At 37.9% G+C, this 27,034-nt stretch overlaps 1 protein-coding gene and 6 long non-coding RNA genes across 7 annotated transcripts; 5 read left to right on the top strand and 2 right to left on the bottom strand.

Moving 5' to 3' along the window:
• Positions 1-960: 960 nt before the first annotated feature.
• On the top strand, positions 961-1,579 carry LOC136116492 (uncharacterized). The gene is made up of 3 exons (XR_010653439.2): positions 961-1,222; positions 1,289-1,368; positions 1,423-1,579. It is a non-coding gene; the product is annotated as an uncharacterized lncRNA (long non-coding RNA).
• Positions 1,580-4,801: 3,222 nt separating this feature from the next.
• Positions 4,802-6,606, top strand: Uba4 (Ubiquitin-like activating enzyme 4). The gene has a single exon (XM_017082955.4). The coding sequence runs from the start codon at positions 5,015-5,017 to the stop codon at positions 6,374-6,376; it is 1,362 nt and encodes a 453-aa protein (XP_016938444.3). The 5' UTR covers positions 4,802-5,014; the 3' UTR covers positions 6,377-6,606.
• Positions 6,607-9,243: 2,637 nt separating this feature from the next.
• LOC118878328 (uncharacterized) lies at positions 9,244-9,948 on the top strand. Its single transcript, XR_005014836.3, has 3 exons — positions 9,244-9,571; positions 9,638-9,727; positions 9,782-9,948. It is a non-coding gene; the product is annotated as an uncharacterized lncRNA (long non-coding RNA).
• An 898-nt stretch (positions 9,949-10,846) lies between these two features.
• LOC139355179 (uncharacterized) lies at positions 10,847-11,294 on the bottom strand. Its single transcript, XR_011605909.1, has 3 exons — positions 11,257-11,294; positions 11,111-11,190; positions 10,847-11,056 (listed from the first exon to the last, which is right to left on the bottom strand). It is a non-coding gene; the product is annotated as an uncharacterized lncRNA (long non-coding RNA).
• An 11,449-nt stretch (positions 11,295-22,743) lies between these two features.
• LOC136116493 (uncharacterized) lies at positions 22,744-23,447 on the top strand. The gene is made up of 3 exons (XR_010653440.2): positions 22,744-23,080; positions 23,147-23,236; positions 23,291-23,447. It is a non-coding gene; the product is annotated as an uncharacterized lncRNA (long non-coding RNA).
• Positions 23,448-23,990: 543 nt separating this feature from the next.
• Positions 23,991-24,718, bottom strand: LOC139355172 (uncharacterized). Its single transcript, XR_011605902.1, has 3 exons — positions 24,390-24,718; positions 24,244-24,323; positions 23,991-24,189 (listed from the first exon to the last, which is right to left on the bottom strand). It is a non-coding gene; the product is annotated as an uncharacterized lncRNA (long non-coding RNA).
• A 972-nt stretch (positions 24,719-25,690) lies between these two features.
• Positions 25,691-26,310, top strand: LOC139355170 (uncharacterized). Its single transcript, XR_011605900.1, has 3 exons — positions 25,691-25,953; positions 26,020-26,099; positions 26,154-26,310. It is a non-coding gene; the product is annotated as an uncharacterized lncRNA (long non-coding RNA).
• The last annotated feature ends 724 nt before the right edge of the window (positions 26,311-27,034 follow it).

Genomic DNA, 27,034 nt, shown 5'->3' with positions numbered 1-27,034 from the left:
GCTAACTTATTTTAAAGTTTGTTATCTGAGTAACGGGTATCTGATAGTCGAGGTACTCGACTATAGCGTTCTTCCTTGTTTTTAAATTATGATGTAACGAACTGTTTTCGACCGTTTTACGCTCTACTTAAACGACGCGACTAACCCAGAGATATTGTTTTATATTTATGTTGCATAGCAGCCCGTGACCCACGAAAATGCAAGATACCCGATTGGGACAAATCGTCAGCTCCTTCTCCTTCCGTTCGTGTGCCTCCTTTTTTCCAGTCTCGCCTTCTCCGCTGTTGCTTGGCGCTCTCCAGTCTTGATATTTATGAGTAGTTTTAGGACTCCCTACAACGTTTGTGTTTTGGGAAAACTTGGAAGTCTTCGGCGAATGAGTATCTTTTTAATATGAGTTTGTTATCATGTGTTGGAGTAATATCCCTTCAGTTCTGCAGTAGGGACGCGGTGGACATGGCTCAAGGCAAAAAGCTTTTTTTGTTTTTTGTTGTGCCTAAAACGCTGTGCCGCTGTTGACGTCAGCAGAGCAGTCGGCGCAGCGTAGAAGACTGCCCACGAAAACGATCGTGCAACAAAGAGAGGCAGATATTCGGATATTTCCCTCTCTTTCTTGTCTTATAATCTGCCTGCACTCCGCGCTCGCAGAGACAAATTTCGGCCGGTGCGTTATTTTTTTTTGCGTCTCTCCGTTATGTTCGGCTAGCGACTAATATTTCGGCGGAAAAATTTTCGTGGAGCAGCGACATGTGAATGCCCTAATATTTTAGGAGCATTATTGTGTATCGAAAAAAACAACTAAAATTGTTTTATAAAAGTAAACTATTTGATTATAGTAAACTTTAGTAAATTGAATTTACTTATAATGTTATATTTACTTATTATACATTCTTATTACAATATAATTTTATGGTTAAGTTATAGAAATTTAGTCCGTTAAAATTGATTTAAGTATTTAAAACATTTAAGTATTAACATTTAAAAAAAAATCGTATTGTATTTTTTACTCAAGAAGTAAAAACTATATAGTCGGATATATAATTCACTTTAGAAAGGGTATAGGTGCAGTGGCACGCGCCAACAGCGAAGAGAAAACAAAAGAAATCTAGTAAAGGGGTGAGAAGACTTGGTGCATTCTGTTTGAGTGATTGAAAGGGAAGCATCCATTTTAATGGTGCGCAGCAGAGTTACTTTAATCGTTTAGTTAATATAATAAAGTCAGGTAAGTGCTACATTAAGTTTAAGATGTTGTGCATTGATCTTAGTTTAAAGTACGTAAATTTTGAAGGTATTCAATGGGTTCCGTTAGCCGAAAGTGGATGACGAAATGTTTTGTGCCAATAAAAATTCTGCAACAAGCTATAAAAGGTAAATATACAATTAAGCAAATAAAACGCATTTTTTAAACATATGTTTTTTCAGGAGCGTTGGCCAAGGATTCAGAGGACCCGGACAAAGGTTTAAGAACGGCGATGTCTAACGTTAAAAATAAGCTTACGAAGCAAAAAAACAGAAACAATAATTGTACAATTTTTGAAAATCTAAATAGTACCATATAATTAAAATGAAATGAATTAAATTCTATATTTTTTTAATTGAAAACTCAAGAAAAAATTCTGATTTTCACAAGTGATTCACTTGGGACGTGTCCCTTGCAAGTGATTTCACAAGTGAAAACTCAAGGAAAAATTCTGATTTTCCCAAGTGTTTCACTTGGGACGTGTCCCTTGCAAGTGATTTCACAAGTGAAAACTCAAGGAAAAATTCTGATTTTCCCAAGTGATTCACTTGGGACGAGTCACCGGCACGTGACAGGCCATACGAAAAATGAGTATAAGGAACAAGTGGAATCCCGTAGGACTTCGAAAAATTTTCATTTGAATTTTCACTTGTGAAAATGCGGACATCCCATACAATTTTCTATATGGAGCGTCACTTGTTCTTCACTTGTGCACGAGGACATGTCCCAGGTGATTCCCAAGGTGATTCACAAGTGAAACTTTTTTTTTTGAACTGAAGGGCGTGCAATGTACAGGTCAGAGATTTCATTTTAATCGAATGCGGTTTTTTGCTTTATGTTTGAAATGAAATTTTCCACAACATGAATAAAAGGATTTTTCATATTTGTTTGTTATAACATGTTTTTTTTACGAACAAAGTCGAAAAAAAAGTGTGTTTTTTGAAAATTTTTTTTCCAACTTCACATTTTTTCATGGAAAAACCATTTTTTTACATATGAAATAATTCATGTTGTGCGCTGTACCTCTAAGATTAATGCCCAGTTGCTGTTTTTTGTTTTAGACGTGATCCTGGGCCAGGAGACTGCACGGCGCAAAGTTCATCCCTCAAAACACGACTCCACATTATTGATCATAAATGGGCTTAATTACAATATTTTTTAAAAAACTTGACTGATTTTCATTGCCCAATAATTTCCTAATAACATGCAAAAAGAATCGCTAAGATTCATTTAATTCCCTACTTGCAATCCACTCCCAAAGATAGGCCTCATTTTATGCCTTTTAATTGTATTTCCCCCCTTAACCCGATTTCACCTTAGTGTGTTCAGACAGATGGCGCATCAGCCACAAGGACCAAATATTCCACAGCATCGACTAAGGTAAATAGGATATTGTTTTGATTATCAATGTTCTTCTACATGTCAAGAATTTTACAATCGGACCATTCATTAAAAATCTAAAGGCAAGCAAAGTTATAAAATGTGTGTCTTGGGAGCAGTCGCTAGCTGCTTGCATATCTCCGTCTCCCTCGCACTTCCCTCAGCTGAGTTACGGAATATATAGTTGATGGCATCAACTTCAGCATTCTCTCTTGTTAAAGTTGCAGTTAATAAATTTCTATTTAAAAAAAAAAATGTTGCCTCGGTTTTTGTTTTAGTCGCTTTTGGAATGTTGCAGTTTATCGCATAGTGTCGAAAGCGTTGAAATTTGCGACTTTGCTTGACTTCTTTTGGTTCGGTGTTACATGATTCTATGGGTATTTTACAGTTTAATAAACAATAAATAATGGACCTTAAAATACTTGTTATGTCATCAAAACATTCTACATGCTAGCGCTCAAATTGTATTTAGTTTTGCGTTGTTTTTCATCTTCTTCGGAGCAACTAAAATGGCCGTCCTCTCCGTTCGGATACGGTTTGCTTGTGCCGTTAGCTGTTCGCTTCAGCGAACAATGTAAAGCAATAATCGTGTACTTATGCACTAACATCGATAACTCATCTTCGCGAATCATTGGCTGCCGATAGTCTGCAAATCGTCTACAACACATAGCTTGGAAAACATCTATGTTGGGTAACATCTATGATCCCCATGTTTTGAACAAAATAACATCGATACATCGAAGCTTTTGGAGTAAAATTTTCCTAGCGTTCCTTAAGTCAAATTAAAAAAAAGAAACACTTACAAATTTGGTACATTTCGTCTTTTTATAAACCAATCTATGAGATCGTAGATCTTGCTCAAGAAAAGTATTTTGCTGATTATGGATGGTTTAAGTGAATATCTGCGATCCTTTCTGAGCCGCAAGACGTTGCAGGCGAATGGAATGTTTGACGAATGTTTTTATTTATGTAAATTAGTAGTTTAAAGCTTCTATCTCGTCCCACGAATGGTTTGAAATCTTTCCCGCTCCACCGCAGTACACCTACGAGTCGCTATAGGCATATTTGACCTTGAGGAAGTGGGAGAACGGGGCTGATCCGCTGCTGCCGGAAGTCACCCAGCATCCTGGCTGTGGCTGGCTATGGCTTCTCCAACTGTTCCCAGCTCCGCTTAAGCTGCCAATCAGCTGGTGGTGGTTGTATCCGGAGTCCTAGTGAAGAGGTCGTCGGAGATCGTATTACAGGTTGTTCTGCCAAAAAGATACTTCTATTAGTACAAGGCAAAAAAATTCTTTTGGCCAGATCTTACTTTCTTTGCAAGGACGCGGCCGTCAGGATGTCCATGTAGAGATCGAAGTCCCACTCGGCATGTTCCTTCCCACTGGGATTCTCTTGTGGATCTCATCCAGCACTTCAACTATTTTGCGAATTTGCCCCTTTTGTGGAATTGCTTCCTGTCGGTGAAATCCCACAATAAAGGGCAAAAGCTTGGAATTGGCGTCCTATTTCATCTGCACTGACCTCCTGCATCCGATTTTGGGGTTTTCCTTCCATTTTTAATTTTTAGTTTCCACATCGCCTTTGCACGAACAGATTAAATTTCTTATTCTTTGGGCCGCGGCTAACGGCGTTCATCGAAAATTCACTCGGAAAATCTGGTATTTTTTCTGGTATTTCCTTAGGTCATCTGAGTACCGCACTGAAAAACAGACCCGACGAAAAGCGCCGCCTGTTTGCCTCTCGCTCACTCCTATGGTTAGCTCGCGGTTTTCGTCGATGTGAGTACTAGGCTTTAGCATGATAATGGAATCAGATCTGTGGGAAGATGGCTTGGCCGCAATTTTGTTTTTAAAAAATTCAAAGCGCGAACGTTTTGGTAGTTCAGGTGGTCTTAGAGGCTTTTGTAAAACTTTTGAGGATAAACACTCTGTTATATCATCTTTTAAAGCTTTTGCTGCTTCGTCGGCGTTAAAAGTATGCAAAAAACTATCTGTTAAAGAAGTCTATGTTAAATTAAGAATTAAGCGTTGTACTTACAGTTTAGTCTCAGTTTCTAAATATGCAATTAGAGAAGAAAAAAAAGAAAATAACGATGCTGGGCAGATACATCGATGTTGAGAACGCTGTTAAAAATATCGAATCGATGTTTGCTATTTTGTCTGGAATATCGATAGATCGACGATACATCGATGTATCGTCCAGGCTCTACTACAACACGCCAATTCATTATTATGTTATATTTTAATACAAATTTTTCAAGTTGAAACTGGCCACACACTGTCTGTAACATTTACGCGCTCATACGAGAGAGCCAAAGAAGTTGTCAATCCTTACAGTAACACATACCAACAAAGATTCTATCATCCACTAGTAACCAACTTTCCCCGCACTTCAATGATCAAATCCGAGGCAGATTCCGAACGGACCAAGCTAGAGAGGGAAATCTCCGAACTGCGGGCAGCACTCAACAGGAAAGAGCAATGTCTGCGGGACCTGAGCTCCACGGTAACCGCCGCTGCAAGAGCACAGAATCAGTCCGAAGGTAATGCTATGAAATCGCAAGGGGAGTCCGCCCACACCAAGTTGAACAAAGATGACGTAGCCCGGTATAGCCGGCAACTCATACTGCCGAGTTTTGGGGTCCAAGGTCAACTGAAGCTGAAAAACAGCTCTGTGCTGATTGTGGGCCTTGGCGGATTGGGCTGTCCGGCGGCACAATATCTTGCGGCAGCTGGCTGTGGAAACTTGGGACTCATAGACTACGATGACGTGGAGCGGAGCAACTTCCACCGCCAGATTTTGCATTCTGAGGCTCGGTGTGGTATGTCCAAAGCAGAATCGGCAAGGATAGCCCTGCTGGAGCTAAATCCAAACTGCGAGATACGTTGCCATTCGAGGCTATTGTATAGTCAAAACGCAATGCACATCCTCCGTGGCTATGATGTGGTCCTAGACTGCAGCGACAATTTGCCTACGCGTTATCTACTTAGTGATGCATGCGTGATGCTGAGGAAACCCCTCGTCTCCGGGAGTGCCCTGAAAATGGATGGTCAGCTCACTGTTTACAGCTATGGAAACGGACCTTGTTACAGGTGCATATACCCAGTGCCTCCGCCGCCGGAAGCGGTTACAAATTGTGGCGATGGTGGAGTCCTGGGCGCTGTCACCGGTACCATTGGTGCAATGCAGGCTCTGGAGGCTATAAAGGTTATTGTGGGACTGGGCGATGTCCTAGCCGGTCGCCTGCTCATCTTCGATGGCAGCAGCGGCACGTTCCGAAACGTTCGCATTCGCAGCAAGCGACCCAACTGTCATGTGTGTTCTGCTCAGCCGATAATTACCGAGTTAATTGACTATGAAATTTTTTGTGGCATGCATGCCACCGATAAGAACAATCCCATGCAAATGCTTGCGGCGGATGAGCGCATGTCCGTGGAAGAGTATCGAGAGAAGCTCCAAGCACAACCCCATCTGTTAATCGATGTAAGGCCAACGGCCGAGTTTGAGATATGCCAACTGCCTAAGTCTGTCAATGTGCCATTGGTCGAAATCCTGGACGATGGCTACTTGAAGCGATTTTCCAATCATCTGGAGGACAAGGCGCTGCCTATTGTTTTGCTTTGCCGGCGTGGAAATGACTCACAGATCGCCGTTCAGCATGTGCGCAATCGATTTCCAACGCACTTCGTGCGAGACCTAATTGGCGGACTGCACGCCTGGGCAAGCAATATAGACCCTAGTTTTCCGATATACTAATGAAAAAATTTTAAATGTTTTTAGCCAAATCGTACAATGCCCCAAAAAAAATTACTGAACCGTTACACAAAAAACAACGCAAACCGACAAACACACTTTTAAATCTTATTTTGAAAATGGCCTGAAATTCATTTAAATTGTACAACTTTGCGATGTAGTATCGTATTGCAATAGGAAGTTAGGAAATGTAAAAAATTTAAGACCAATAAAGCAGATTCTAGAGATTCTTACGCATCGCATGTTTATTTAACCAATGTGCCAAGTCCACACAAGTGGCCGCACCCACAAAATGTGCAAAATACACTAAAGCCTACACTTTTGATGCTAGAATAACTACTTAAACTAAAATGTATTTATTTTCGTCCAAGGCCCAAAAATAAGTGTTATTTTCAAAAGCTGAATTCAAAAAATCTCCTAGGAACTCACCCACGAAATAAGCAAAGAAAAAACAATAGAAAACCATATAGTCGACGGCCTCGACTATTAGATACCCGTTACTCAGCTAACAAAAAGCTCCACCTATTCATTCCTATCGGCTGTTTACAAGATTTCACTAATACGCCACATAACGTGAAACCTAGGTGGTGCTAGTAAAATTTCGTAAGCAGTCGATTTTCTTTAAAAATATATCTTAATTCCTCTCGCACTCTATTGAGTTTGCTATGAGTTTATTATTGTTTGGATATAACTTTTTAATGAATATTCGATTTTGAACAATTTTTGGCGTGTTGATAATAAGAACAACATTTTTACCTATTATTATAAAGTGTGGGTGCTAGACGGGTGTCAGCGTTAAGCACCATGCTGAATCAAACTTGCGCAGGAAGCCCAAGAATCTATGTACATGCCAAATCCCCCCATTCTTGCTCTTATAGTTTCCGAGATTAAAGAGTTCACACGGACAGACGGACACGGCTAGATCGACCTTGCTAGTGATCCTGATCAAGAATATATACATATACTTTATGGGATCGGAAACGCTTCTAATACCTGTTATATACTTTTCCTCGAATACAATATACTCTACGAGTAACGGGTATAACAAGAGATAACGATATAGTCGAGAGTTTTGACTATCAGATACCCCTTACCCAGCTTTTAAAATGAAATTGGTATAAGTTAATTTACTTTAAGATGACCACTTTTAAATTGAAATGCACTTAAAAAATTCGCAAAAGATAGCATTGGACACACGGGCATGAGTTCCCCCATTCGAGAGTAGACTAATAAGAAAACAGAAAGATTTACAACGCCGTTAAGGTTTTACCCGCCAATTTTACGTGCATGGATTTTTGGCGAGAAGCCCTTCTGGACCACTACCATTGTTTTTAGAAAATTAAATTTTACATTAAGGCCTAGTACACACGTCGACGAAAACCGTGAGATAACCATAGGAGAGAGCGAGATGCAGATAGGAGCCTAACGCTTTTCGTCGAGTCCGTTTTTCACCGTGGTACTCAGATAAGCTAAGGAAATTCCAGAAAAAATAACAGATTTCGTAAAAATAAAAAATTTTATCTTTGGCTGTGTTCAAGCAGAAGCGGTGTGGAAACGAAAATTAAACGAGAAAGGAAGCTAGCATCGGCAAACCGAACTTTCTATGCCCTTCAGGTCGCTCCCGTGGAAGCGTTGTATGCTCGGAACTTATTACAGAAATATTAAGGTTATGTTCCATTTCGGTTTATTATAGTATATGTTTACCGAAAACGAAATTTACCGGCTTGGTATTGTTTAGACAATAATTATCTAAATTATGGCAGCTACACATATGATAAAGTCGTCCGATTTCTTAAAATTTTATTCGAAATCCTGAAATAGTAAAATAATGATATTCCCAAGATTAAAAAATAATATTTAAAAAAAAAACCGAAATTATAATTTTTTTACATTTAAAAAAAATATGTTTTTGATTACTTCTATGAAAGCTTCCGACTTATTTACTACCTGCAATAGAAATAAGACTTTAGGGAAGGCTTCATCCCGATAGCTTTAAAACTGAGAGACTAATTTTCGTACACCCGGGTAAAAACTCGTTTGAAATGTTTAAAAATCAAGCCGAAACGGGGTCAAAAAGTGCGTTAGCCCGTTTGTTGACAATTCTTGAAATCTCGTTCATAAAATTTGAACAAAACCTTAGGTCTGGGTCAGTTTGAGAACATTCGGGCTTAACTTGAGAATATATAAAACAAGGAAGAATGCTATAGTAGAGTACCTCGACTAGCCGATATCCGTTACTCAGGTAAAGGGACAAAAGGAATATGGAGATATGCAAGCATCAAAGAGAGATTGAAATGCGCCACCTACAAGCGATCTCTATTTATGGTTATGTGGGCGGTAGACAGATTTAAGCGTTATGGGCGTTAGAGTGGGCGTGGCAAACTTTGTTTCGGGTCAATCGATACCCTTCAGTTCTGCAGTAGGGACGCGGTGACATGGCTCAAGGCAAAAAGCTTTTTTTGTTTTTTTTTTGTGCCTAAAACGCTGTGCCGCTGTTGACGTCAGCAGAGCAGTCGGCGCAGCACGAAAACGATCGTGCAACAAAGAGAGGCAGATACTCGGATATTTCCCTCTCTTTCTTGTCTTATAATCTGCCTGCACTCCGTGCTCGCAGAGACAAATTTCGGCCGGTGCGTTATTTTTTTTTGCGTCTCTCCGTTATGTTCGGCTAGCGACTAATATTTCGGCGGAAAAATTTTCGTGGAGCAGCGACATGTGAATGCCCTAATATTTTAGGAGCATTATTGTGTATTTAAAATATACAACTTATATTGTTTTATAAAAGTAAATTATTTGATTATAGTAAAATTAAGTAATTTGGATTTACTTATAATGTTATGTTTACTTATTATACATTTTTATTACAATATATTTTTTAGTGTAATTATAGAAAATTAGTCCGTTAAAATTGATTTCAATATTTAAAACATTAGTAGTATTAGTATTAACATTTTTAAAAAATTCGTATTGTATTTCTTACTTAAGAAGTACAAATTATATAGTCGGATATATTTCGCCTTAGAAAGGGTATAAGTGCAGTGGCACGCGCCAACAGCGAAGAGAAAACAAAAGAAATCAAGTAAAGGGGTGAGAAGACTTGGTGCATTCTGTTTGAGTGATTGAAAGGGAAGCATCCATGTTAATTGTGCGCAGCAGAGTTACTTTAGTCGTCTCTTTAAGTTAATATAATAAAGTCAGGTTAGTGCTACGTTAAGTTTTAGATGTTGTGCATTGATCTTAGTTTAAAGTACGTAAATTTTGAAGGTATTCAATGGGTTCCGTTAGCCGAAAGTGGATGACGAAATGTTTTGATCCAATAAAAAACCTGCAAAGGGTTAAACACAGCTATAAAAGGTAAATAAACAATTAAACAAATAAAACGCATTTTTTAAACATATGTTTTTTCAGGAGCGTTGGCCAAGGATTCAGAGGACCCGGACAAAGGTTTAAGAACGGCGATGTCTAACGTTAAAAATAAGCTTACGAAGCAAAAAAACAGAAACAATAATTGTACAATTTTTGAAAATCTAAATAGTACCATATAATTAAAATGAATTAAAATGAAATGAATTAAATTCTATATTTTTATACCCGTTACTCGTAGAGTAAAAGGGTATACTAGATTCGTCGGAAAGTATGTAACAGGCAGAAGGAAGCGTTTCCGACCCCACAAAGTATATATATTCTTGATCAGGATCACTAGCCGAGTCGATCTAGCCATGTCCGTCTGTCCGTCTGTCTGTCCGTCCGGATGAACGCTGAGATCTCGGAAACTATGGGAGCTAGGCTATTGAGATTTGGCGTGCAGATTCCTGAGCTTTTTACGCAGCGCAAGTTTGTTTCGGCACAGTGCCACGCCCACTCTAACGTCCACAAACCGCCCAAAACTGTGGCTCCTACAGTTTTGATGCTAGAATAAAAATTTTAACTGAAATGTATTGTTCTCATCAATACCTATCGATTGACCCAAAAAAAGTTTGCCACGCCCACTTTAACGCCCACAAACCGCGAAAACCTGTGACGCCCACAATTTTCATGCTAGATAAAAAATTTTAACTGAAATGTATTGGTCTCGTCGATACCTATCGATTGATCCACGCCCACTCTAACGCCCATAACGCTTAAATATGTCTACCGCCGGTAGGTGGCGCATTTTAATTTCGCTTTGCTGCTTGCATATCTCCATTTCCCTTTGAGTAACGGGTATCTGATAGTCGAGGTACTCGACTGTAGCGTTCTTCCTTGTTTTAATTGAAAACTCAAGGAAAAATTCTGATTTTCACAAGTGATTCACTTGGGACGTGTCCCTTGCAAGTGATTTCACAAGTGAAAACTCAAGGAAAAATTCTGATTTTCCCAAGTGTTTCACTTTGTATGGGATGTCCGCATTTTCACAAGTGAAAATTCAAATGAAAATTTTTCCTTGAGTTTTCACTTGTGAAATCACTTGCAAGGGACACGTCCCAAGTGAATCACTTGTGAAAATCAGAATTTTTTCTTGAGTTTTCAATTAAAAAAATATAGAATTTAATTCATTTCATTTTAATTATATGGTACTATTTAGATTTTCAAAAATTGTACAATTATTGTTTCTGTTTTTTTGCTTCGTAAGCTTATTTTTAACGTTAGACATCGCCGTTCTTAAACTTTTGTCCGGGTCCTCTGAATCCTTGGCCAACGCTCCTGAAAAAACATATGTTTAAAAAAGGCGTTTTATTTGTTTAATTGTATATTTACCTTTTATAGCTTGTTGCAGAATTTTTATTGGCACACAACATTTCGTCATCCACTTTCGGCTAACGGAACCCATTGAATACCTTCAAAATTTACGTACCTTAAACTAAGATCAATGCACAACATCTTAAACTTAATGTAGCACTTACCTGACTTTATTATATTAACTAAACGATTAAAGTAACTCAATCACTCAAACAGAATGCACCAAGTCTTCTCACCCCTTTACTAGATTTCTTTTGTTTTCTCTTCGCTGTTGGCGCGTGCCACTGCACCTATACCCTTTCTAAAGTGAAATATATCCGACTATATAGTTTTTACTTCTTGAGTAAAAAATACAATACGATTTTTTTTTTAAATGTTAATACTTAAATGTTTTAAATACTTAAATCAATTTTAACGGACTAAATTTCTATAACTTAACTAAAAAATTATATTGTAATAAAAATGTATAATAAGTAAATATAACATTATAAGTAAATTCAATATACTAAATTTTACTATAATCAAATAGTTTACTTTTATAAAACAATATTAGTTGTTTTTTTCGATACACAATAATGCTCCTAAAATATTAGGGCATTCACATGTCGCTGCTCCACGAAAATTTTTCCGCCGAAATATTAGTCGCTAGCCGAACATAACGGAGAGACGCAAAAAAAAATAACGCACCGGCCGAAATTTGTCTCTGCGAGCGCGGAGTGCAGGCAGATTATAAGACAAGAAAGAGAGGGAAATATCCGAATATCTGCCTCTCTTTGTTGCACGATCGTTTTCGTGGGCAGTCTTCTACGCTGCGCCGACTGCTCTGCTGACGTCAACAGCGGCACAGCGTTTTAGGCACAAAAAAAAAAACAAAAAAAGCTTTTTGCCTTGAGCCATGTCACCGCGTCCCTACTGCAGAACTGAAGGGTATTGACGGGACTTATACATTTATTTATTTATATCCTAGCGCTACAAGTGCACACTTATAATTATTGCGCTAGTCACAATGAGTTGATATTTTACATTATTATTATTTTTAAATTATTAAAACAATTTCTCTCACTCTCTTAATTAATATTAATGACTAACATCAAATTTTCATAGTTTCTTAGTTACTATAATTATTGTTTTAATTATTAAAAATAATTTTTTTTTTATTGTATTTCATTTTATTTAATTTTTATAATCTTTAACTTTATTGTAAAATTGAGTTGCGCTCCTAATTGTTTTGTATTGGTGCGGTAGATTGTTCCATAACCGGATACCATTTATGAAAAATTGCCTTCTCGAACACAGTGTTTGTATTCGAGGGCATATGTAATTTTTGGTTCTTACAGATGTGGCTGGGGTAAGTTTATTGAAAATATAATTTGGTTCTCCACTCGTCACTATTTTGTGCAAGAATATTAAAGTTCTAAGATCGATCCATGAGGTCAAATTAAGGTCAAGTACATATATTATACGTCAGTTCCTACATGGTCAAAACGTCTTAAGTAAAACACATAACGGACAATTGAATTAAAAGCTACGGTTTATGTGCGCAAATCCCGCGCATCACAATTTTCAAAAATTTCTATGCCGTAAAAGAGAGTGGGCAGGAGGACAGCTTTGGCGATTAATAGTCTAACTTCCTCAGTTAGGAACGATTTAGAGAATGAAAATTTTCTCAACAGAGCATATGTACGTCCTGTCGCTTTAACTATATGGTTGCTAATGGTTGATAAAGTATTGTTAAATGTTATCCCCAGATTAACTGCGTTCACTTCATAGCTTATCGGCGTATGGTTTATATATAATTTTTGGAGTGAAAGTGTTGAAATTGGCTTTTACCCAATTACCAAGCACTTCGATTTCTTAGGATTTATACCCAAGCCATTTTCCCTTTCCCATTTTTCAACTAGTGACAACATTTTATTAATTATACGGACACAGGCATGTATTTCAGTTACGAGCCTACTAACATATATTTGGACATCATCAGCATATAAATGTACTTCACGCTCAGACAGGATACTAGGGAGATCATTGACATATATAGAAAACAACAAAGGGACTAGCACAGATCCATGTGGTACTCCCCTGGATAAGTTCCGGAGAGAAGAAACTTGCGTCCCAGAGACGACTGCTTGATATCTATTCGTTAAGTACGACCTTATAAGCTTCGTCGCATTAGTGGAGAAATTAAACATATTCCTAAGCTTGGTACAGAGAATGTTATGTTTCACAGAATCAAAAGCCTTACTGTGGTCAAGGAGCGTCAAAAACGTTACGCAGTTACTGTCCGGTTTTTGTCTACAATATTAGTGATTGCAGTAATACAACTCCTTCTCTTACGGAATCCAGATTGTTTTTTATCAAGAAGAGAATTATTAGCTAAGTATAGTTGAATCTTTGAGGACAAGGTTTTCCAAGACTTTAGACTTTTTTAGAAAAGGTAATATTGAAATAGGTCTATAGTCATTGTTTAGCTTAGGAATTGGGAAAATTTTGGCGTTTTTCCATATTGTCGGAAATGAAGACTAATAGCCGTGCTAAAAATATATGTAACATGGGCAACATCAAGGGGAGCAAAAGCTTAACAAATTTGGGATTCATATTATCGAGACCTACAGCATCGGACTTGACATGCAAAATACTAGCTAGGACATCACTTTGGTTTATACATATAAAGCTAAAACTAGTATCACAGAGGGGTTGAGTATTCAGGTACGGATTGCATGATGCTTTAGGTACATCTATTTCCAAAAACTTTTTGATTATTGATTTGACATCCACCTCAGACTCTGTCTGTTGCTTTCATTTTCCAATACCTAACCGTTTTAGTTTGTTCCATCTGTTTTTTGAGTTAACACAGTGATTAAATTGTATGTTATAATGCTCTTTCTTTGCTGATTTTATCATTTTGTTTACTTTTACCCTAGCCTCTTTGTATTGTTTGCGAAATTCATCAGTTTTGTATCGCTTCCACCGGAGGTAAGCTACATCTCGCTGACTGGTTAGGTTTTTAATTTCACTACTGAACCACGGATTTTGTATTGGCTTAATCACCTTGGTCCTTAGGGGCACAAACTTGTTGATCAAATACTGGACATCGTTGGTTAAAACCTGTAATTGACAATTTACGTGACGAAGATGGTAAATACATGACCAGTCACTACACAAAAATTCAGTTTTTAATTCATTATAGTTTATATTTTTGTAATCTCTATACGTAAAAGAATTGATTTTGCTGTCAAAGGTCAAGTCGTATGTTAAAAATATTAAGTCATGTCCAGAGAAGGCTGGTACTGAAACCTGGTCATAATGTATGATTTTTCTAGGGTCATTGATAAGAAATAAGTCAAGTAATGTATCACAGTGGCTGCTATAGTGCGTGGGAAACGTTTCGTTTACGGAAAACAAACCTAGGGATTTAAAGTTATCCACGAGATGGCTTTCTGACAATAAGTTGCTGTTGAAATCGCCTGCCAATATGATGTCGGTGTACTCCAACGAAATGTCTGAAACAACATTAAGTAATGACCCGTAGTCAATTGTCCGATTCGGTCTATATATGAATCCTAGAAGGGTTCTTCCATGGGATTTATTGGAATGTATTCAATAGTAATGTCACTTGGCTGTTTAAGTACCACTTTACATTTCAGCTTCACATTCACATATATAGCAAAACTTTCTGCATGACCAGTACGATCGGACCGATAAACATTAAAGCCTTCACAAACAATAAACGAATCACATAGATCATGTACAAACCACGTTTCAGACCACATATCACATCGACATTAGACTGAGTGAAAAGGAATCTAAACTTATCAATCTTCTTTAGCATACTTTGTGCATTTAAGTGAACGATTTTGAGACCATTTTTATATCTATCGTTCGAAAGCTATCAGCTTCAGGTCCAGCCGAAGCGTTAGTGAGAGATGTTGAAAGTGGATCAGGCGAATGATTAATGAACGAAAGTTCCTTCATACTGTTAATGCAAAAGACACCCTCTCTTCGAGTGCAGCGTACGTGCACAAGGCCGCGTCGTGTAAAGACAGCCGTAAGGACTTTATGCTTTTTCATGAGATAATGCTCTTTTAACCATTGCTCATTAATATAAATTATCGCTTCTGAATTGAAACCCAGAAACTGCAAGCTAGGTTGTTTACATTCCGACTTCCCCAGAGTGAAATTACACGACACACTCATACCGCAATCAGCCCAGGCTCAGTACTTGGGCTTGATTTTGGACAAACGTCTTACGTGGAGGCAGCACATAACCAAAATTACAGCAACATGTCGCTCCAAACTGCGGAAACTAAATTGGATGCTTAAAGGTAAAAGTGAGCTCAGCCTTAGCAACAAGATGTTGCTGTACAGGTCGATAGTGGTTCCTTCATTCACGTATTGCACACAAATATGGGGTACCGCTTCAGACTCAAATGTCATGAGGGTCCAAAGAATTCAAAACCGGGCGCTACGCACGATTACGGATGCGCCTTGGTACGTAAGGAACGATGTCCTGGCTTGCGACCTTCACATCCCCTCGGTGCGAGAGCAGATTAACATGCACTCAAGCCGTTACAACGACCGTCTACAAGCCCACACGAACCACCTAGCAGCATCCCTGGCAAACCGAAACTCAACGAGAAGAAGACTAAAGCGAAGGCACCCCGGTGATCTCTGGACAAGAGGACGTCAGGTCTCTCGAGTCCAAAAGCAATGAAATTGTTCAATTATTGTAAATATTGTTAATCTCCTTTTCTGTTATGTTTCCATGTTAATTTTTCCTCTTCGTAGACAACGTTTTATAGCCATTAAGTTGGCTGATCAACGTTAAATAAATAAATTTGTTATACTAAAAAAAAAAAAAAAAAACATTCCGACTTGACCAAGCAGCTTGATCTTTTCGCGTGGGTTTAGCATTTTAATTATTATTACTGGATCCACATGTGTTTGTTGTGATTTCCTTGCTCGGAAGATATCTCAGACTTTTGGTGGTGGAGTCAGCTGGAGATTAAAGCACAGCTTGTAATAAAGCGCTCTGAGATCTTCACCTTCGACATAGGGAACTCCATGAACCCTCAGATCACACGAGCTAGTCTCCCTGCATTGCGTTGCCAGCTTCACCTCCAGTGCACCCAACCTCTCACCTGCTGCTTGTAGATTTTCCACCTCCCGGTTCAGTGTCTCAGCCCGCTCACCCATTCGGTCCCTAATGGAGCGAAGATCGGCAACCTTGCGCTCCAACGTCAGGACACGAGCATCCATTTGCTTAACTTCCCCGGCGATTATGTCCAAGCGATCCATAAGGCGGCTGAGCATTCGCTGTTCAGCTTCCCGAGCGGCCGACTCAATTTTCTCGGTTTGTTCCTCGAAGCGAGCCTTTAGGAGCTCCAGAAGCTGTGGCGAATTTACATCCGAGATGCGTTCGCTGGCAGTTCCAGCATTGTTGCGGGTACGTTTAGTGGGTGGAGCAGAAGAACCCATGACTTTATTATGTGTATTTATTGTTTGATTTGATTAAAGTTAGGTGTCTTTGTCGGTTGTGTTTGTATTGTATTTTTCGGATTTAATCTTTAAGTTTAAGTTGTATCTTAGCTTGCAACCACTCACTGCTTTACCAACAAACTGCCTTATCGACAATAGTGAATAGCTGCCTTATCGGCGATAGCGTAGCTGATGGGGCAACCTTTTTCTCTCTTGCACTTCGAACATGCTGCCGCACCAATTGTCTCTCACTGAAGGTGCACGCACAACCGCACTTGTTGTTCAGAAAGAATTTATTTTCTGATTTAAAGAGTCAACTTTGTTTATTAGCACTATGCTGTGTTGTTCGCGGATAGAGCTGGTGGTATATTAGGCGGTTATAGACTTTCTTCAATTTTATAAATGTTATTTTCCGTGGAATGTCGTTTATTTTATAGAGCGTTCAATAAAGCGACTGCACGCGGAAGAGTTGGAGAATGATTTCAGCTAAAATTTGTTTCTTGCACAAAATTTGTGGGCGCCACAGGCTTAGGGGGTATGTGGTCGTTAGAGTGGGCGTAGCAAACTTTTTTTGGGTCAATCGATAGGTATTGACGAGACTAATACATTTCAGTTAAAATTTTTTTCTAGCATAAGAATTGTGGGCGCCACAGGCTTAGGGGTTTGTGGGCGTTAAAATGTGCATAGCAATCTTTTTTTGGATCAATCGATAGGTATTGTCGATAGGTATCGATAGGAAGAAAGTTGTGGGCGCCAAAGGTTTGGGCGGTTTGTAGGCGTTAAGTGGCATATTTGCGTAACAAACATGCGCAGCGTACAACGCCACGGAATCTAAATGTGAAATCCCAATTCTCTATCTTTGATAGTTTTCGAGATCAGTCTCGATCATGCTTTCGTAGAGTAATATGAAGATTATATGAACAAGTCCACCTCGTGGCAAAACAATTTGTTTTCGTAATCCCGGCAGACGCTCCGTTAGATCTGGTGCATCGCGAAAACAAGTGAAACAGAGGTCAAAAGGCTACAATTTGTTGACCTTGTCAATTTCCGCTACTATAAACTTATAAAACTTCATAAAAATAAAATAAACAAGGAAGAACGCTATAGAGATATGCAAGCAGCAAAGCGAGATTGAAATGCGCCACCTACCCGTGATCTCAATATATGATTATGTGGGCGGTAGACAGATTTAAGCGTTATGCGCGTGGCAAACTTTTTTTGAATCAGTCATTACATTTTAGTTAAAATTTTGTATCTAGCATGAAAATTGTGGGCGCCACAGGTTTGGGCGGTTTGTGGGCGCTGCGTACAAGGCTGCGGAATTTAAATCTGAGATCCCATTTCTCTATCTTTGATAGTTTCCGAGATATCCGCGTTCGTATCTACGATTTTTTTAAGTTTGTGGGCGTGGCAAACTTTTTTTTGAGTCAATCGATAGGTATTGTTGAGAACAATACATTTCAGTTAAACTTTTTATTCTAGTATCAAAACTGTGGAAGCCACAGTTTTGGGCGATTTGTGGGCGTGGCACATTGCTGAAACAAACTTGAGCTGCGCAGGAATCTCAGGGTTCTGCATGCCTAATACCAGTATTGTAGCTCCTATAGTTTCCGAGATCTCAGCGTTCATACGGACAGACGGACATGCCACACGGGTATAAAAACAGCCATCCGCTCCCGTACTTGAATTTGTGAACCTCGATATGGTGTTAAGCTCTCTTAGTGATGTTTGTCCGGAACATCCATATCGCTACCGAGTCGTGTTCGAGGGTTAATTCCACACTAAGGCTGAATTTTATTTTTCAATTTTTTTTTCTAGCTGTCAATTGTTTTTTAAAAATGTTTTTAAATGTATTGATTGGGACTTTAGAAAGAAAATGCTCCTTCAGATATTTTTTTAATGTACGTAAAATACATATCAAGGGATTTGAACACGTTTTCATTAACAATCAAAACAAGTACGCATTAGACAATATTTAATGAATCAAAGCGATGGCTGTTTAGCTTATTGCTACTTTAACATTTGTCTGGGGAGTCAAACTGTTTGCAATGTTTGTACAGCAAAACACTTTTTTTTCAGCAATACAAGATAGTTTCGACTAATCGATAACAGCATTTTAGGTGATGGACTTTTTTCGACATATCTTGCTTATGTTCCTTTTTTTCATTTAAGCCTAGTACTCAGATCGACGAAAACCACGAGCTAACCATAGGACTGAGCGAGAGGCAAATACGCGGCTAAAGCCTAGTACTCAGATCGACGAAAACCGTGAGCTAACCATAGAAGTGATCGAGAGGCAAATACGCGGCTAACGCTTTTCGTCGGGTCTGTTTTTCAGCGCGGTACTCAGATGAGCTAAGGAAATACCAGAAAAAATACCAGATTTCGCGAGTGATTTTTCGATGAACGCCGTTAGCCGCGGCCCAAAGAATAAGAAATTTTATCTTTGGCGGTGTTCGTGCAAAGGCGATGTGGAAACTAAAAGTTAAAAATGGAAGGAAAACCCCAAAATCGGATGCAGGAGGTCAGTTCAGACGAAATAGAACGCCAAATCCAAGCTTATGCCCTTTATTGTGGGATTTCACCGACAGGAAGCAATTCCACAAAAGGGGCAAATTCGCAGAATAGTTGAAGTGCTGGATGAGATCCACAAAAGAATCCCAGTGGGAAGGAACATGCCGAGTGGGACTTCAATCTCTACATGGACATCCTGACGGCCGCGTCCTCGCAAGGAAAGTAAGGTCTGGCCAAAAGAGTTTTTTTGCCTTGTACTAATAGAAGTATCTTTTAGGCAGAACAACCAGTAATACGATCTCCGACGACCTCTTCACTAGGACTCCGGACGCAACCACCACCAGCTGATTGGCAGCTTAAGCGGAGCTGGAGGACCCGCTGGCTTCTTTAGGGAGGAGGAAAATAGGACGCCCGCTAAGGAACAGTTGGAGAAGCCATAGCCAGCCACAGCCAGGATGCTGGGTGACTTCCGGCAGCAGCGGATCAACCCCGTTCTCCCACTTCCTCAAGGTCAAATATGCCTATTGGGACTCGGAGGTGTACTGCGGTGGTGGGAAAGATTGCGAAGCATCCGAGAAGGAATCTTTAAGCTACTAATTTACAAAAGTGAAAGCATTCGTTGAACATTCCATTTATTTTTATTTAAACTCCTCCTTTTTTAATTTTTCCAATTGATTTGTTTTCCGTTTGGCAACAAACCCAGCTTTGAACTTGAAACTTGGAAAACTTCGGTCACACTACAAGGAATAAGATTTTTAGACTAGTGAAACTCTTAGCCGATCTGAGTACTAGGCTTAAGCGAAAAATACAAGTAAAGAAGTAAAATCAGGTACACATATACATACCGAAGATAGTACTGAGACCTGGGAAAGCAGGCAAAAGTTATAAAAAAAACGCCACGATTTTTGTTTCAAAAAAATGTTTGCTTGCGACAATAGAAATGCTTATTATATAATTTTTGTTAGTACATTTCATTTCCGTTTTTTTTTTACCTTTATTTTGAACTACGACAACTGAAATGCTCTTGCCAACACATTTTGCTTATACTTCTTATTTAGACTTTATTATTTTAATTTCGTGTTCTTCATTTATTAATTTATTACTAATTAATGCCGTTCTCGTGTTTTGGTCGTACCATTACTAAACAACGAGTGACATCGATATCGATATCGACACGCGATATAACAACGAGCATTCGTCTGATATATCGCGCAAAATGACGCAAGTGTGCTCCAACGGTTTATTATTTTCAAAACTTGTGAAAATGTAATCTTATTTACCGTTTTTAACGAAAACTAATAGTTTTACAGAGAAAGGGTACAAAACATAATTTACTTATATCTTCAATAGCTTTCATTTCTCCCTGGCAAACTTTTCGATACAGTTAATTTATTCGAATATATTTACAAAAAACAGTTTTACCGTTATTTTTCATGATCCCGTTATTTGCGCCAACTTTGACTATTTTTACCTTAATCAGGACCCCAAATATGGATATTGAAAGTTTGATCGAAATCGGGCGTTGAAGCTAAACGGAAATTCACCCAAATTTTGGAATTCGAATTCGAAATTTCTACCTGTTTTAAAAATATTGCCACATATTTTCGATCCCTTAGAAATACCTCCTACAAAATATCGGCTTAAGGGGATTGGTGCAAGAAAATCATCTGCAGGGCTATCGAAGTAAGCATGATATTCTCTCATGATACTAGAGCCCTAACCCACAGCGCTTCGGTCAAATGCGAGATTGAGCTTTTTTGCATCAGAGTACACGAAATTATACACTGACACAACCAAAGATTCTTACACGGACAACGCACTCTAGGAAGATCGAAAATCCAAATCGAAAATCCACACAAAAAATTTTGCGTACATTCCGTTGTGGTGGTTACTTATCTTGTAGTCCATATTATCTTTGCTCCAACCCACTTCAGGCTCTGTTAAACCTGAGGTTATGGAACTGGTAAAGTTTAAAAGACCCCTACGTCACAGATATATGAGATCTCAAGATTCAGTCGGCAAATGTGAAGCCAAACTCAAATATTTGGATCAGATGCTCCTCAACCTCTGAACCTACATGGAATATGAAAGGAAGCTGACGACACATGCAGGTCCGACTCAGAGAATTATTTAGCTCTTGCGGGCAAATTAAATAAATTTGACTTCGTGAGCTCCTTTTTAAGCCTTTTCTTGCACCAAAAATGTTTTGCTTTCAAATAAGCTCCCAAATTTTTTATACCCGTTATTCGTAGTGTAAAAGGGTATACTAGATTCGTCGGAAAGTATGTAACAGGCAGAAGGAAGCATTTCCGACCCCATAAAGTATATATATTCTTGATCAGGATCACTAGCCGAGTCGATCTACACAGAAAAAAAAATTGATATATGATGGTCAATTTGATGAACTCCAGTATCGATTTGGCCTTGATACGGCACATATCAATTTGATATGTTCGAAATGGTAAAAACGATATTTCGCTAATATCATTTTTGCATTAGTCGGTATCAATTTTTTGAAATGTTTTTGTTGTAAATTTGATTTTGTTGTAGATTTGATATTATAATTTCAAATGTACATTGTTGTAGATTGGATATTAAAAATACCAAACTAATATTATTGTTAATTTGATATTATAATGTCAAGGACAAATTTAAATTAAAAAATAATATTCCAAATTTTTTTATTATTTATTTTGTTTTATTTTCAGTATTTCTTATTGACACATTATTTTAGATATTTACATTGGGTCATTTTTTAACTTATGTATACTTATTTACAAAAATTTTTTACTTGTGATTAACTTATAATTATAGTTTTTATACAATCGTATAAGATTCCAGTTCGGCATCCACCACATAAGCTTGAAATTGCTCGCTTAAATTTGAAACCTTAATTAATTGTGTAATAACAGAATATTTGTGAAAGACTTTCAAGAATAAGCAACATTTAATGAAAAGCAATGAAAATCGCGTGCATCTGTCTATACCAGTGGTCGGCACACACATACCATCACAAGTTTGCCTTGCATTAGTGTGAGTGTAACAAACACGAAGTTTGCGCGCGGCGTGCTGAAGCGAGACGTTTCTCTGCTTTGCACTGAGATCCTCTGCCGCAGCAACAAAAAAGCGCGCCGAAGTTGAGAAAAAAATTACCCGAAGACCCATGCCAAAGTCACACGAACATGTACGTTATACGTGAGCGAGCAGAGGATGGGCAGAACACTTCCCTATGCTCACTAGATAGGCCGCTGCCGACCACTGGCCTAAAACGCTGTGCCGCTGTTGACGTCAGCAGAGCAGTCGGCGCAGCGTAGAAGACTGCCCACGAAAACGATCGCGCAACAAAGTGAGGCAGATATTCGGATATTTCCCTCTCTTTCTTGTCTTATAATCTGCCTGCACTCCGCGCTCGCAGAGACAAATTTCGGCTGGTCCGTTATTTTTTTTTGCGTCTCTCCGTTATGTTCGGCTAGCGACTAATATTTCGGCGGAAAAATTTTCGTGGAGAAGCGACATGTGAATGCCCTAATATCTTAGGAGCATTATTGTGTATCGAAAATATACAACTTATATTGTTTTATAAAAGTAAATTATTTGATTATAGTAAAATTAAGTAATTTGGATTTACTTATAATGTTATGTTTACTTATTATACATTTTTATTACAATATATTTTTTAGTGTAATTATAGAAAATTAGTCCGTTAAAATTGATTTCAATATTTAAAACATTAGTAGTATTAGTATTAACATTTTTAAAAAATTCGTATTGTATTTCTTACTTAAGAAGTACAAATTATATAGTCGGATATATTTCGCCTTAGAAAGGGTATAAGTGCAGTGGCACGCGCCAACAGCGAAGAGAAAACAAAAGAAATCAAGTAAAGGGGTGAGAAGACTTGGTGCATTCTGTTTGAGTGATTGAAAGGGAAGCATCCATGTTAATTGTGCGCAGCAGAGTTACTTTAGTCGTCTCTTTAAGTTAATATAATAAAGTCAGGTAAGTGCTACGTTAAGTTTTAGATGTTGTGCATTGATCTTAGTTTAAAGTACGTTAATTTTGAAGGTATTCAATGGGTTCCGTTAGCCGAAAGTGGATGACGAAATGTTTTGATCCAATAAAAAACCTGCAAAGGGTTAAACACAGCTATAAAAGGTAAATAAACAATTAAACAAATAAAACGCATTTTTTAAACATATGTTTTTTCAGGAGCGTTGGCCAAGGATTCAGAGGACCCGAACAAAGGTTTAAGAACGGCGATGTCTAACGTTAAAAATAAGCTTACGAAGCAAAAAAACAGAAACAATAATTGTACAATTTTTGAAAATCTAAATAGTACCATATAATTAAAATGAAATGAATTAAATTCTATATTTTTTTAATTGAAAACTCAATGCAAAATTCTGATTTTCACAAGTGATTCACTTGGGACGTGTCCCTTGCAAGTGATTTCACAAGTGAAAACTCAAGAAAAATTCTGATTTTCCCAAGTGTTTCACTTGGGACGTGTCCCTTGCAAGTGATTTCACAAGTGAAAACTCAAGGAAAAATTCTGATTTTCCCAAGTGATTCACTTGGGACGAGTCACCGGCACGTGACAGGCCATACGAAAAATGAGTATAAGGAACAAGTGAAATCCCGTAGGACTTCGAAAAATTTTCATTTGAATTTTCACTTGTGAAAATGCGGACATCCCATACAATTTTCTATATGGCCTGTCACGTGCCGGTGACTCGTCCCAAGTGAATCACTTGGGAAAATCAGAATTTTTCCTTGAGTTTTCACTTGTGAAATCACTTGCAAGGGACACGTCCCAAGTGAAACACTTGGGAAAATCAGAATTTTTCCTTGAGTTTTCACTTGTGAAATCACTTGCAAGGGACACGTCCCAAGTGAATCACTTGTGAATATCAGAATTTTTCCTTGAGTTTTCAATTAAAAAAATATAGAATTTAATTCATTTCATTTTAATTATATGGTACTATTTCGATTTTCAAAAATTGTACAATTATTGTTTCTGTTTTTTTGCTTCGTAAGCTTATTTTTAACGTTAGACATCGCCGTTCTTAAACCTTTGTCCGGGTCCTCTGAATCCTTGGCCAACGCTCCTGAAAAAACATATGTTTAAAAAATGCGTTTTATTTGTTTAATTGTATATTTACCTTTTATAGCTTGTTGCAGAATTTTTATTGGCACAAAACATTTCGTCATCCACTTTCGGCTAACGGAACCCATTGAATACCTTCAAAATTTACGTACTTTAAACTAAGATCAATGCACAACATCTAAAACTTAACGTAGCACTTACCTGACTTTATTATATTAACTTAAAGAGACGACTAAAGTAACTCTGCTGCGCACAATTAACATGGATGCTTCCCTTTCAATCACTCAAACAGAATGCACCAAGTCTTCTCACCCCTTTACTTGATTTCTTTTGTTTTCTCTTCGCTGTTGGCGCGTGCCACTGCACTTATACCCTTTCTAAGGCGAAATATATCCGACTATATAATTTGTACTTCTTAAGTAAGAAATACAATACGAATTTTTTAAAAATGTTAATACTAATACTACTAATGTTTTAAATATTGAAATCAATTTTAACGGACTAATTTTCTATAATTACACTAAAAAATATATTGTAATAAAAATGTATAATAAGTAAACATAACATTATAAGTAAATCCAAATTACTTAATTTTACTATAATCAAATAATTTACTTTTATAAAACAATATAAGTTGTATATTTTCGATACACAATAATGCTCCTAAGATATTAGGGCATTCACATGTCGCTTCTCCACGAAAATTTTTCCGCCGAAATATTAGTCGCTAGCCGAACATAACGGAGAGACGCAAAAAAAAATAACGGACCAGCCGAAATTTGTCTCTGCGAGCGCGGAGTGCAGGCAGATTATAAGACAAGAAAGAGAGGGAAATATCCGAATATCTGCCTCACTTTGTTGCGCGATCGTTTTCGTGGGCAGTCTTCTACGCTGCGCCGACTGCTCTGCTGACGTCAACAGCGGCACAGCGTTTTAGGCACAAAAAAAGCTTTTTGCCTTGAGCCATCCCTTCAGTTCTGCAGTAGGGACGCGGTGGACATGGCTCAAGGCAAAAAGCTTTTTTTGTTTTTTGTTGTGCCTAAAACGCTGTGCCGCTGTTGACGTCAGCAGAGCAGTCGGCGCAGCGTAGAAGACTGCCCACGAAAACGATCGTGCAACAAAGAGAGGCAGATATTCGGATATTTCCCTCTCTTTCTTGTCTTATAATCTGCCTGCACTCCGCGCTCGCAGAGACAAATTTCGGCCGGTGCGTTATTTTTTTTTGCGTCTCTCCGTTATGTTCGGCTAGCGACTAATATTTCGGCGGAAAAATTTTCGTGGAGCAGCGACATGTGAATGCCCTAATATTTTAGGAGCATTATTGTGTATCGAAAAAAACAACTAAAATTGTTTTATAAAAGTAAACTATTTGATTATAGTAAACTTTAGTAAATTGAATTTACTTATAATGTTATATTTACTTATTATACATTCTTATTACAATATAATTTTATGGTTAAGTTATAGAAATTTAGTCCGTTAAAATTGATTTAAGTATTTAAAACATTTAAGTATTAACATTTAAAAAAAAATCGTATTGTATTTTTTACTCAAGAAGTAAAAACTATATAGTCGGATATATAATTCACTTTAGAAAGGGTATAGGTGCAGTGGCACGCGCCAACAGCGAAGAGAAAACAAAAGAAATCTAGTAAAGGGGTGAGAAGACTTGGTGCATTCTGTTTGAGTGATTGAAAGGGAAGCATCCATTTTAATGGTGCGCAGCAGAGTTACTTTAATCGTTTAGTTAATATAATAAAGTCAGGTAAGTGCTACATTAAGTTTAAGATGTTGTGCATTGATCTTAGTTTAAAGTACGTAAATTTTGAAGGTATTCAATGGGTTCCGTTAGCCGAAAGTGGATGACGAAATGTTTTGTGCCAATAAAAATTCTGCAACAAGCTATAAAAGGTAAATATACAATTAAGCAAATAAAACGCATTTTTTAAACATATGTTTTTTCAGGAGCGTTGGCCAAGGATTCAGAGGACCCGGACAAAGGTTTAAGAACGGCGATGTCTAACGTTAAAAATAAGCTTACGAAGCAAAAAAACAGAAACAATAATTGTACAATTTTTGAAAATCTAAATAGTACCATATAATTAAAATGAAATGAATTAAATTCTATATTTTTTTAATTGAAAACTCAAGAAAAAATTCTGATTTTCACAAGTGATTCACTTGGGACGTGTCCCTTGCAAGTGATTTCACAAGTGAAAACTCAAGGAAAAATTCTGATTTTCCCAAGTGTTTCACTTGGGACGTGTCCCTTGCAAGTGATTTCACAAGTGAAAACTCAAGGAAAAATTCTGATTTTCCCAAGTGATTCACTTGGGACGAGTCACCGGCACGTGACAGGCCATACGAAAAATGAGTATAAGGAACAAGTGGAATCCCGTAGGACTTCGAAAAATTTTCATTTGAATTTTCACTTGTGAAAATGCGGACATCCCATACAATTTTCTATATGGAGCGTCACTTGTTCTTCACTTGTGCACGAGGACATGTCCCAGGTGATTCCCAAGGTGATTCACAAGTGAAACTTTTTTTTTTGAACTGAAGGGATGTCACCGCGTCCCTACTGCAGAACTGAAGGGTAGGTACCCCGCATTTTCACAAGTGAAAATTCAAATGAAAATTTTTCGAAGTCCTACGGGATTTCACTTGTTCCTTATACTCATTTTTCGTATGGCCTGTCACGAGCCGGTGACTCGTCCCAAGTGAATCACTTGGGAAAATCAGAATTTTTCCTTGAGTTTTCACTTTGTGAAATCACTTGCAAGGGACACGTCCCAAGTGAATCACTTGTGAAAACCAGAATTTTTTCTTGAGTTTTTAATTATAAA

This window comes from Drosophila suzukii, chromosome 2L (assembly GCF_043229965.1).
Source record: "Drosophila suzukii chromosome 2L, CBGP_Dsuzu_IsoJpt1.0, whole genome shotgun sequence".
In the NCBI taxonomy this organism is placed as follows: Eukaryota; Metazoa; Arthropoda; class Insecta; order Diptera; family Drosophilidae; genus Drosophila; species Drosophila suzukii.
The sequence above is the reverse complement of the archived record's forward strand: the minus strand, read 5'-3'. Positions and strand labels throughout refer to the sequence as shown.